At 39.3% G+C, this 12,052-nt stretch overlaps 1 protein-coding gene across 1 annotated transcript in view; it reads left to right on the top strand.

The window, feature by feature from the left end:
• Positions 1-12,052, top strand: part of SLC2A2 (solute carrier family 2 member 2) — a 44,371-nt gene that overhangs the window by 19,736 nt on the left and 12,583 nt on the right. Inside the window, exons 5-8 of the mRNA XM_069083666.1 lie at positions 3,831-3,946; positions 5,510-5,672; positions 7,733-7,920; positions 10,349-10,453. Coding sequence (XP_068939767.1) covers positions 3,831-3,946; positions 5,510-5,672; positions 7,733-7,920; positions 10,349-10,453 — 572 coding nt within the window. The remainder of the gene's footprint in view (positions 1-3,830; positions 3,947-5,509; positions 5,673-7,732; positions 7,921-10,348; positions 10,454-12,052) is intronic.

Genomic DNA, 12,052 nt, shown 5'->3' with positions numbered 1-12,052 from the left:
TCTCTCTCTCTGTCTCTGTCTGTCTGTCTCTCTCTGTCTCTCTGTCTCTGTCTGTCTCTCTCTCTGTCTCTCTCTGTCTCTCTGTCTCTGTCTCTCTCTCTGTGTCTCTCCCTCTCCCTCTCTTTTCCATGTAGCTTTTGACACCTCTGACCACTCCCTCCTCCAGGGTACTTGTTGCTCCCCCAGATTTATGATGTTCTTATCTCTTGGTTTTCCTCTTGTCTGACCACTCCATCTCAGTGTCCACCTACCTTTGACCCTTTAGGGTGAATTCCCCCAAGGCTTGGTCCTTGGTTCTGTTCTTTTTTCTCTCTACTTTTCTCTTTATGGCCTTATCTACTCCAGGTCAATTCTCATCTCTACACAAATGAATCTAAGCTTTCATCTTTCCAACTAACTCCTGGATAGTTCCACTTGCATTTCCATCCAACACCTCAAATTAAATGTGTCCAAAATTGAACTCATCATCTTTCCCACTAAACCTGTCCTTCGTCCACTCTTTCTTATCTGTAATGGGAACACTGCCATCTTCACAGGAGCATGTTATCAAAGCCCCATTCATCTTTGACTCTTTCTTCTTCCTGGTGGCCCATATTTAATCAGCTGCCAAATTCTCTCCATTCTACATCCACTGGAAGGAAGAAAATAAGCATTTATCAAGCACCTACTATATGCCAGACACTTGCTATCTCTTTCAGTCCTCACAACACTCCTGGGAGGGAGGTGCTATCATTTCCCCTATTTTGCAGTTGAGAGAGTAAGTGACTCACCCAGGGTTTGAACTCAGGTCTTCTTGACTATCAGCCTGGCGTTCTCTCCACAGCACCATCTAGCTGCCTTCCATCTAGCAGCATGCTTTATATCTATCCCTATCTTTCCATCTCTATCACTTTTCCTAGATCATAGATGCTAGGTTAAGGGACCTCAGAGAACCCTTAATCCAACCCCCTCATTTTATAGAAGAGGAAACATAGCCCCAGGGGGCTTGAGTGACTTGTCCAGACAAGATCACACAGCTTATTCAGGCCATCATCACTACTCTCTTGGGTTATTGGTCTCCCTGTATTGTCTCTCCCTTCTCCAGTCTATTCTAGCAAAATAATCTTTGTAAGAAAAAGACTCTGTGTCTCTCCTGTAAAAAATGTTAGTGGCTCTTTATTGCCTCTAGAAGAAAATACCATCTTTCTGAGCCTTGGGACTTAAGGTCTTACACAGTCTGACTTGAAGCTATATTTACAGCCTTATTTCATATTTCTCTTTTCCATATACTCTATATTCTAGTCAAATTGACCCCTGAATGTGACCTGCCATCTGCCCACTCTGGGACCTTGTACAAGTTGCTGCACATGTAGCGTGCCCTCCCCTCTCCTCTCCTTGCATTGCTTCACGAAGCTATTCCCATCTGAAACTTCCTTGATGAATTCTCCCCAACCCCTCCCCAAAAATGGTTAGTGCTCTTTCCTTCCTCAAAATCTCTTCATCTGACCTCTATGCTCTTCATTTCCTACTGCATACTATGCTGATTTTGTACATGCAGAGGGGTAGAGATCATATTTTTGTCATTTTATTTAAAACACCTAGTACAATTGACCAGAGTTTAAAGCAGTGGTGGAGAGTCTGTGTCCTTAAGGCTACAAGGGCCTCTAGGTTTTCAAGTGTTGACCTTTGACTCAATCCAAACTTCACAGAATAAATCCCCTTAATAAAATTATTTGTTCTGTAAAACTTGGACTCAGTCAAAAGGCTACACCCCCAAGGACCTAGAAGGCCACATGTGGCCACAAGACTGCAGGTTCCCCACCCCTGGAAGAAAAATAAGAGAATATATGATGTCATTAGCTTGAGGAAGTCCCAGTGTGGAAACTCCCTCTAATGTGCGAACTGCCAACTGTTCCATAGCTTAGAGCCTTCCAGAGTTTCCTGGGGGCACTCATCAATCAGTCAATAAACAGGTATTAAGTAAGTGTCCACTATGTTCCAGCTGCTGTGCTAGGGTCCATACCAAGGCAAAATGGAGTCGTTTCTGCCCTCAAGAATCGGAGGTTAAGTGACTTATTCATGGTCATGTAGGTAGCATATGCAGATGTGGGCTTGGTTCTTCCTGATTCCAAAGCCTAACTCTGTGCACTGCCTTTTACTTACTATATACCAGGTGCTGTCTACATGTTTCTTGAGTTAGGCATCAACATTTTCAAAAAGTAACAAGGTGGAGTTGGCTAGGTGGCCCAGTGGAAATAGTACCAGTCCTGAAGTCAGTTCAAATCCAGCCTCAGACACTTACTTAGCTGTGTGACCCTGGGCAAGTCACTTAACCCTGACTGTCTTCCCCACCCCCAAAAAAGTTTACAAATAAAGTAGTAAGGTGTAAAGATTCGGTGCTTTAGAATAAGGAATGACATTTCAGTGAACTTTATTCTGCTTAGATGATACATAAATATGTCAAAAAGAGAGAAGCTGGGGCGGCCAGGTAGCACACCGAGTAAGAGCACCGGCTCCAGTGTCAGGATAACCTGGAGATCAAATCTGGGCTCAGATACTCAGCACCCCACCCAGAAATAACTGGCCGTGTAACCTTGAGCAAGTTACTTAACCCAGATTGCTTTAAAAAAAAAAATTTTTTTAAAAGAGAGAAGCCACCATTTCTTCCTTATCAACAAAGCCAAAGGCAAAACATTCAAATCACATCTAAACTCAGGGGGAAAAAATGCAGGTATAATGTTGACAGCACGATCATTAGGAGATTGTAAAGCAGTCTTCAGGGAAGATCCTGAGGAGACTCCGTAAACCACTCCTCTGAATATGTGAAACTGATTCATTTTGATAGTGGAGATTTCTAAGCAATCGCTCAGAGAAGAATTCTTCTGTGGGATTTTTTTGGAAATTTTTGTTCACTAAAATGACATCATTAGCATGTGTAAGGGTGGTGGAGAGCATCTGGAGTCAGTAAACGTCCATTCGAATCCTGACTTTGTCACATACTGCCCAGCGGAATTGGGGCAAGTCACCTGACCTTCTGGGCCTCAGTGCCCTCATCTGTCAAAGGAAGACATCAGACAGATGGTCTTTAAGACTCCTTCCAGGTCTAAATCTATTACTAAAACTAATAATAATAGCTAACTTTTATGGAGCCATCTAAGGCTTATAAAACACTTACATATGTTGTCTCCTTTGTTCCTCACAATAGCCAGTGCTATGATTATCCCCATTTTACAGATGAGGAAACTGAGGCTGGGAGGATAAATTACTTGCCCATAGTTACACTGCTAGTAAGTATATGAGTCAGGATCTTAACTCAGGTCTTTTCTGACCCCAATCCAGTAATTTCTCCATTACACCACTTTACTTCCATGACACTCTGAATTTAGTGAACTTTGTTATACCTGGAGAATGGTAGATAACTTACTTATTTTCCCCATTTCTAATATTAGAGATAAAATTTGCATTCAAGGATCTTAAGAAATTTATCAGAATTTTCTTAGGCTCTTTATGAAGACAATTTAAGATTCTGTGATAGTCACTAACTTACTGAATACAATTTTGAATACAAATCAGTGAGATTTATTAAGTGCCTACTATGATGATGCTTTTAACTTGGAAACACAAAAAAAAATATGTATTAGGTTATCATCAACAGATATTTCTTAACTACCCTAGGTTCATGGCAGAGGACTGAGGACTATCTCTTACTAACGGCTGTTATCTCCTAATATAGTTAGATATTAGGCAGATGTCTAGACACTGGGCAATATGTTATACTAAATCTGTTTCTTATTCACTCTTGTTTGGCCAAATTATGTGTTAAGTGCACAATGTCTTCTTGTTTCATAAAGGTCTGGTATCAGGACTGGTTCCAATGTATGTTGGTGAAATCTCTCCTATGTCTCTCCGCGGTGCTCTGGGCACCTTGCACCAGCTGGCCATTGTCACAGGGATTCTTGTCAGTCAGGTAAAAAACAATAGCATGTGACTCAACTTATCATGACTATTTGGTAAAAACATAGGAAATTACGGTCACAAGATAGCAACTAGTGACATGATATTAGATCTGAGAGTTTTCTCAACAAGAATAGAGTCAGTGATGAAGTGGGGATGGGAGGAAGTGTATACAGGTAGGAAAGTCAAGAAGGAGGTCTGAGAAGGCAGGTAGAATTTGACTTTTTGTGTCATGGACCCTTTTGGCAGTGGGGTAAAGCCTTTCTATGGTAAGGTTCCTGTCTCAGAATAATGGTTTTAAATGAATAAAATAAAATTCACAAGATTCTAAGATAAATCAATTGTACTGAAATATAGTTATCAAAAAAATTTTTTAAAGTTCATGGACCCCTGGTTTTCTAGAAACCCTGCTATGGGGTTGATGGAGCCAGTGACAGCTCAAAATCCATGTGGGTAATGAAATAACAGAAAGAATTAAGAGAATAGGGGTGTCTAGGTGGCACAGTGAATAGGACACTGGCTCTAGAATCAAGAGGACCTGGGTTCAAATCTGGGCTCAGACACTTAACACTAGCTGTGTGACCTTGGGCAAGTCACTTAACCCCAATTGCCCTGCCCTACCCCCTCCAAAGAGCAAAAAATAAAAATAAATAAAAATACTTTAAAAAAAGAATTAAGAGAGTAAGGCAAAACCCTAGTCCTAGAGGAATTAGTAGATGTCTAAGACATTAGGCAGGGATGTGTACCTGGGGAAGCAAGACAGAGTCCAACTACAGGAGTTGAACTTCATGCTGGGGGCTTGGTTATAGGGAGACCCAGGAAAGAATTCAATTCCAACAGCTCAGCATCAGGTCATAGTAGGCCCAGAAGCAAGGTGTTTAATAAAAATAAGTTTGGTCTCCTATTCTGGCACCATACCTATTGGTAGGTTGGGACTCGGGTTGGAATGTAAGTGACCCCAAATTAAAGGAACAAATTAGCAACTTTCTGCCATAGGAATTAAATTTTTCATGATGTTTGCATAAACATTACAGCTATATCTTGCTTTGCACAATCAACATGTTCCCAAAAAGTTGTATTTAAATAAAAAATTTCCGCACTTGAAAAATAATTTAAATGTTCCTACATTTAAACATTTTAAATGTTCTAATTTTTTTTTAAATCTATTCTAAAGCTTTTTATAATAGAGATAATCAGTCCCTAACTTACCTGCCTCATAGTTGAGGGTGGGAGTTGCAAAGAAGTCAATTTGAAATTGATTTAGAAAAAAAAGAAATTAAAATTTCTTAACAATTACAGCTATCCAAAGGGGAATGGGATGTTTGGGAGATCCCTGGATCCCAAACCAGGTTGGCTGACCACCTGTGCAGGGGATGCTAACTCAGGTGTATGGGCAGGAGTAGATGGAAGGGCCTCCAACACAGCTTTGCTTAGAGCAGAGCTCACCAGTAAAATGATTCCACTTTACGTGAGCTGATACATTGCAGGTAGATGACCGGCAAATACAGCACGCAGTTCCCAGTCAGTGGCCTCTGCCTGATGCATAATTAACATAGTGTGGGTCTATCTTTTTCAGGTCATTGGACTTGACTTTATCCTAGGCAATGATGACATGTGGCCGGTGCTGCTGGGCTTAAGTGCAGTACCCGCCATCCTCCAATGTTTGCTACTCTTCTTCTGTCCAGAGAGCCCCAGCTACCTTTACATTAAGCTGGGAGAGGAGCACAAAGCCAAAATGAGTAAGACACTCAACTCCTCAGTTTTTTTCCTCATCGAGTTTTTCTGTGTTTATTTTGGAAAACCATCTGTAGGCACAACACTACATACGTGAACATAACTGGTCAAGGATTCCCTCCAAATGAAAGCAAACGGTGAATTGTGCTCCCAGGGGGAAGATAGCGCCAAACAATGAAAACTGGATTGGGGCATATTCTTCACCTGCAAGCATTCACATGAACCACAATTGGCCACCCAAAGATAATCCCAGATGTGTGTGTGTGTGTGTGTGTGTGATTAAGTGTATAAGCCTAGCTTTCATTATCTGAGATTTCTCCTCATATAGAACTGGAAAGGATCTTAGAGGCCTTCTGGTCCAATCCCCCAATTGTGCTGATGGGGAAACTGAGGCAAAGAGAGTGACTTGTCAAGGGTGTGGAAGTGTAGTTTGTTACTATAGTCATTTGTATGCTTAGGTTATAATTCTGGAACCATGAAATGCCAGGCAATATATCCCTCCAAAAACCTGATACAAAGGCAGAGGCTGAATTTTCACACACTTGTTTAGTATTGATCATACAGGCTCTAGACCTGTTAGCTCACTGGGTTTGGGCATAGAACTGATGACATCAGATTTGTCATTTATTCATCCCTGAATGAACCCGTTTTACATAGAGGAAAACTGTTCTGTCACCACAGACTATCAATCATTTTGTAAGTGGGAGCCTTAATAATAGTAGCCAGCATTCATAGATCACTTTAGGATGTACAAAGTGCTTTATTTATATTTGGTCATTGGATTCTCTCAACAAACCTGGGAAGTAGGTGCTATCATCATCCTATTTTACAGGTGAAGAAACTGAGGCTGAAAGAGGCAAAGTGATTTGCCTATAGTCACATAGCCTGAGGCAGTAATTGAACTTAGGGCTTCCTGGATCCACATTTGGTCCCCTGAGCACTGAGTCACCCAGCCAGCCTGAGGTCACAAGCTGAGACCAGATGTGAGTACAGGAGGCTGTCCTATAAAATCACAGCCACTCCACGAAGTTTATATTCTGCTCTGTCTCTTCAGAAATCACAAACTCCTTAGAGCTGGGACCATATCTTATTCCTCCTTTTATTTCCCTTAACCTAAAGATTCAGAACAATGATAATCCATTGTATTCATAATTCTACGTTAAGATGTGAATAAGTCAAACAGAGAGGTAGTGCTTCACAGTATTTAGGGAGTCAGCCTGGGAATCAGGAACACCTTGGTTCAAGTCCGGCTTCTGAAACACACTAACTGCGTGGTCCTGAGCAAGTCACTTAATGGCTCTCAGGCTGCTTCTTCATCTATAAAATGGAGATGATAATAATAATAGCACTTATTTCCCAGAGTTGTTATGAAGATCAAAATAGCTCACATATATGTATATGTGTGTGTCTGTGCCTGTGTGTATGTGTGTGTATCACATATATGGATCAAAACATAATATATGTATATGTGCAGTGTTTTACAGATTTTGAAGTGCTTCATAAATATCAGCTATTACTATTGCTAGTCAGTAATCCAAACATAGGGAAGCATAGCATCCATGGCATATCATGGTAGTCTGGGAATAAGGTACACCTAGGTTCATCTGGCCTCTATGTGTCCTGGGTAAGTCATTTAAACTCAGTTCCACTAGACAGCTAGCAGTGCAAAGTAGAAATTGCTGAATAGGTACTGATCTGCATTTGCAGAGAGAATTTCCTGGTTGTGAATTCTCTATAGCAATGAAATCAAAGGGTCCAGCCCTAAACTGTTAACGTTAGGCTTATGAAGGTACGCTAAATTTGTTCTGCTGCGAAATGAGGTCAGATTAAATAATCTCTAAGGCTACTCAGAGCCATAAGATTCTATGACAAAGACCAGGGAGGTTTTCTCCTTGATATTAAATGCAGCTAAATGTTCTACTTTTTCCAAAGTTCTAGGCATCATTTAGAAAATAAAATAAAATTCCTATTAGGCAATCTCAGTAAGGTCATAGGGCATTATGATTTTTCCATAAACATAATTAATGTACAAGTGATGATTGATAAAAAATCGCCTTTGAAACAGGTTTGAAAAGACTCAGAGGAGTCTCTGACCCTTCTAAGGACATCATGGAAATGAAAAAAGAAAAAGAAGAAGCTGCAAATGAGAAGAAAGTCTCCATAATTCAGCTTTTCACCATGGCCAGCTACCGGCAGCCCATACTGGTAGCTCTGATGCTGCACTTGGCTCAGCAGTTTTCAGGAATCAATGGAGTGAGTTTCCTAATGTTATTCCCACATCCCACATTTCCTAAAGCTATCAGATAAAATCAGATACTACAGATATAGTTACCTAAAGGGGAATCAAAGTAAATGAAGAGAAAGTAGGAAAAGCTATAGAAGAAAGCACAGCTGTCATAGAAAGAGTGCTGAATGATTGGCGAATGTCAGGTCCCTCTGCCTCCCAAAGAATGAAGCAAAGCCATTGCTGAAGATTCACAGCCTTGGGGTTTATCAAAGTTGAAAAACTGAATCTGTGCTTTGGGGCTTCTTTAGTTGCTTCAGGGACTAAAGGATGCCCAGTTCATGGGGAAAAGGGAAAGAGATGATTCTGTCAGCTGCTGATCAAATAGACCTGAGCATACACATATGAGCATATACTTATATCTGGGTGCATATATGCAGTGTATATATAGTTATATACTGTGCATATACACGTATCAGGTACACAGTATATACCTGTATATGTACAGTATGTTAACTATATATATACACTTGTATATTATATGTACACACTCAGCATGTACATTGTATAAACGTGTGTATATGTATATATACACAGTATAGATCTATATGTATATACACTAATACACAGTACAAATGTGTATATGTGTGTATACACAGTGTATACCTATATATGCACATAGTATATACATTATACACACAGTATATATGTATACTGTCCATATACATCCTTAGAGTAAAGTAAATACCACTACATATGTAGGATATACCTATACACACAGTATATACATTATACACACAGTATATATGTTTGTATATGTGTATACAGTATATACATGTATATGTGTGTGTACTGTGTATACATACACAGTATATGCCCCTATATGTATATACATAGTATATGCCTATATATACATAATATCATGCTTATACAAAGCATATATGCATGTTTGCATGGCTATATATTTATTTGTGGACAATTTTGAAGATAATATGTAGAATATATTATATTGCAAGTGGTATGAAATGAAGATTTATGAATTCAATCATAATCCTCTCTTTTGTGTCTTACTGTGTATTGCTCTTTTGGGGGAGTATTGAAGATTAGAATTAAATTGCTTTCCAAACATAGTTTCATATATTGTTACAATTAAACACAGAGATAGATCTATCAAATCAAGTGATAAACATTGCACTCATCCAATTTCCAATTCACCTACATGCTTCATTCTTTGGCTGCACGTCACCCTTTTGTACTTGCTTTTTCCCTTTACTTATCATTTGAAGCTGATTTCACCTATGTAGAAATGGTTAAATACTATTAAGCAGGGTGATTTGCCCCAGGCTCCTTACCCTAAGGGGTCCTACCCTACTCTGAGAATTGTTCTGCCTGTAAGGAATGATGGGGGGAGGGGAGGGGAATAGGACAGATTAACTAGGAAATGAAAAGGTGAAATTGTGATATAACTCTTCTTAAGCCTCTCAGAAGAAGGCTTCTTTAATTGCAATGAGAATAGAACAGGAGTCATTAGATTGGATTTTAGCTGAGGAGGTTCACATTAAACATGATGATGGACTTTCACAATAAGATTAGTTAAATGCTGAGGGAATTGTGGAATCAGCTTTATGAAAGATTGTTTTATGACATCTGCCTAGGAACAGAGGTTAGAGTATAATTATTAGCTCCCTTGCAGAAGTCCCTGATGGCTCCATGATTCTACAAAGTATTTTGTAGATGGATCCATGATCTCCTTTTGGTAGGTAATTCTTTCATTATCCAGATTATTGCCCATCCTTTCCTTCTCATCCTGCATGATTTCTGTCCATGTCATCCCATAAGCTGGCCCAGTGTGCTCTATGTCTTCCTCTACCTCTTTAAACATTTTGTGGGGACCACAGAAGGGCCTGCAATGCCCACATCCACAGCCTTTTTTTTTAACATTCTCTGAGGGCCAGAGCAGAACTCAGGATGTCCATTTATTATGCCCCATTCTCAATCCATGACATGCCCATCTCCTTTTGCAATACTATATTTTCCTGTACAGTATTTTTTAATTTTAAAAAATTAAAATTTTATTTATTTGTTTATTCTGCATAATATTTTAATGCCACTTCTTTTGTGGAAATCATAATTGGTAATATATTAAACCTTCTTACCACTACTATATGGTCTCTCAGTTGCCCTTTGAATCACCCACAATTTCAATTCTTTGGAGATTGGGATATTCCATGACTGACAAGAATACAGTATCATATACTACTGGCAACATATGAAACAATTCTATAGATTTCAAGAGATCTATCTTAAATTTTAAAATTTTAAGTTTTCAAAATATTAATCACTTTAAAGCTTGTAGTCAAGTCAATACCATTCTCCCCACCCTTAATGATCTAGAGGAGTCCACCAAGCATTTTTTTAGAGTTAATAAAATTGGGTTTTTCTTATTCCCCCACCCAGATCTTTTATTATTCCACCAGTATTTTCCACACAGCTGGTGTAGGACAACCCGTCTATGCAACAATTGGAGTTGGAGTGGTGAACACTGTCTTCACGATTGCCTCTGTGAGTAAACACCCCTAGATAAATAGTATGAGTTTTCTTTTTCCAGGAAAAAAAAGTCATTGACTTTGTTCAGGTGCAAAAGGGTTTTGTGGAAGTAAAAGGGTCATAAAAACATATCCTTGTATGTGAGTAAACTCACCTCCTCCCTTAGTCAAATGTAGACACTGTTGAGCAAGTTTATCAGTAATTCTCATTGTGTTTCAAAACTTTTGCTCAGTCAAGGGCTTGGAATGTCATGAGCTTCTGTGGTATAAGGGTGAACTAATTGTACTCTGGAGGTCCCTCCCAGCCCTAATGTTCTTTAAGTGAGTCTGTAAATCAGATAATGCTTTTTCTGAGGTTTGGTTTAAATTAAAATGCAAGCAATTCCACAGCAGCTCTTATCAGGAACTAACAGTCAAGGAGAACAGCCAGAGGATCTATTTGACCAGGTTCACTGCAGTCCAACTAGAATATGTTTCTAGGAATGGGAAAGATATTGGAATTTTCATAAGGAGTTCACCACAGAGAAGTACATGGAGAAATGAAGAATGGGCAAGTAAGGAAGGAACAACCTCCCTCCCCTTGGTTCCAACCCCATAAGAATGCAAACCATTGACCAACTTGCAAATTGCATTAATGTCATACTACTATGAATCTTATAATATATTGCATTTTTATAACATGACAGGATAGAGAAGAGAAAGGAAAAAATCACCAAGGCACAAAGAAATGTATCTTCAACCATAATACAACTTAACTCTTGGGAGAATTTGATTCAATTCAATAGATTAATTAATTAATACTTAAAACTTAGGCAATTAATATGTGCAAAAGTAGTCCACATATAATATAGTAGAGACAAGGCCAGCGTCTGTATCAGGAGGATGTGAGTTCAAGTCTTGCTTCTGATCCATACTGAACATGTGACCTTTGGCAAATCCCATCAACTCTCAGGGCCCTAGATAACTAACAGTTGTCTATTTTAATTGATAGAGGAATTTCCTTATTCTATATACCAATGAAATTGCAGGTCTGGACAAAAATAAAAGAATAAAAGGTACAAGATATTTATCAGAGGGGGGAGATATAATATATATAGAAATGAGAAAATATGAAGCAATATAAGGAGAGACAGAGACAGAGGCAGAGACAGACAGAAAGACAGAGGGGGAGAGACAAAGAGAGATACAGAGAGACAGAAAAAGAGAGAGAAACGGGGCTTGGGGGAGGGGAGACTACCAACTGGCTGGGGCAGTGGCTAAGGTAGAAACCAAGAAAAGTTTCCCATAGTATGGAGCACCTGAGCTGGAGATTAAAAAAAAGGAAAGGATTCTAAGAGACAAAGGCGAGGAAGGAGTATGTACATTCTAGGCAAGGGGTACCACCTATGGAAATACAAGGAGACAGGCATGTTGAGTCTGGGGTACAGCTAATAGTCCAGTTTGGTTAGAAAATAAGAGTGCATAAAGGGGAGTAATGTAAAATGTTTCAAAAAGTAGGTAGGAACTAGATTGTGGAGGAATTCCAGGTTGGGGAACTAGTATTTTATCCTAAAAGTAATAGGGAGCTACATGTTTTTGAACAGGAGAATAGCATCATCAAAACTTCGCCATAGCA

The sequence above is a fragment of the Petaurus breviceps genome, unplaced genomic scaffold, assembly GCF_028583685.1.
Source record: "Petaurus breviceps papuanus isolate PSGF00001 unplaced genomic scaffold, PetGlider_PUasm1.0 173, whole genome shotgun sequence".
Classification (NCBI taxonomy): domain Eukaryota; kingdom Metazoa; phylum Chordata; class Mammalia; order Diprotodontia; family Petauridae; genus Petaurus; species Petaurus breviceps.
Note: the sequence above shows the minus strand (reverse complement) of the source record. Positions and strands in the feature narration are given on the sequence as shown.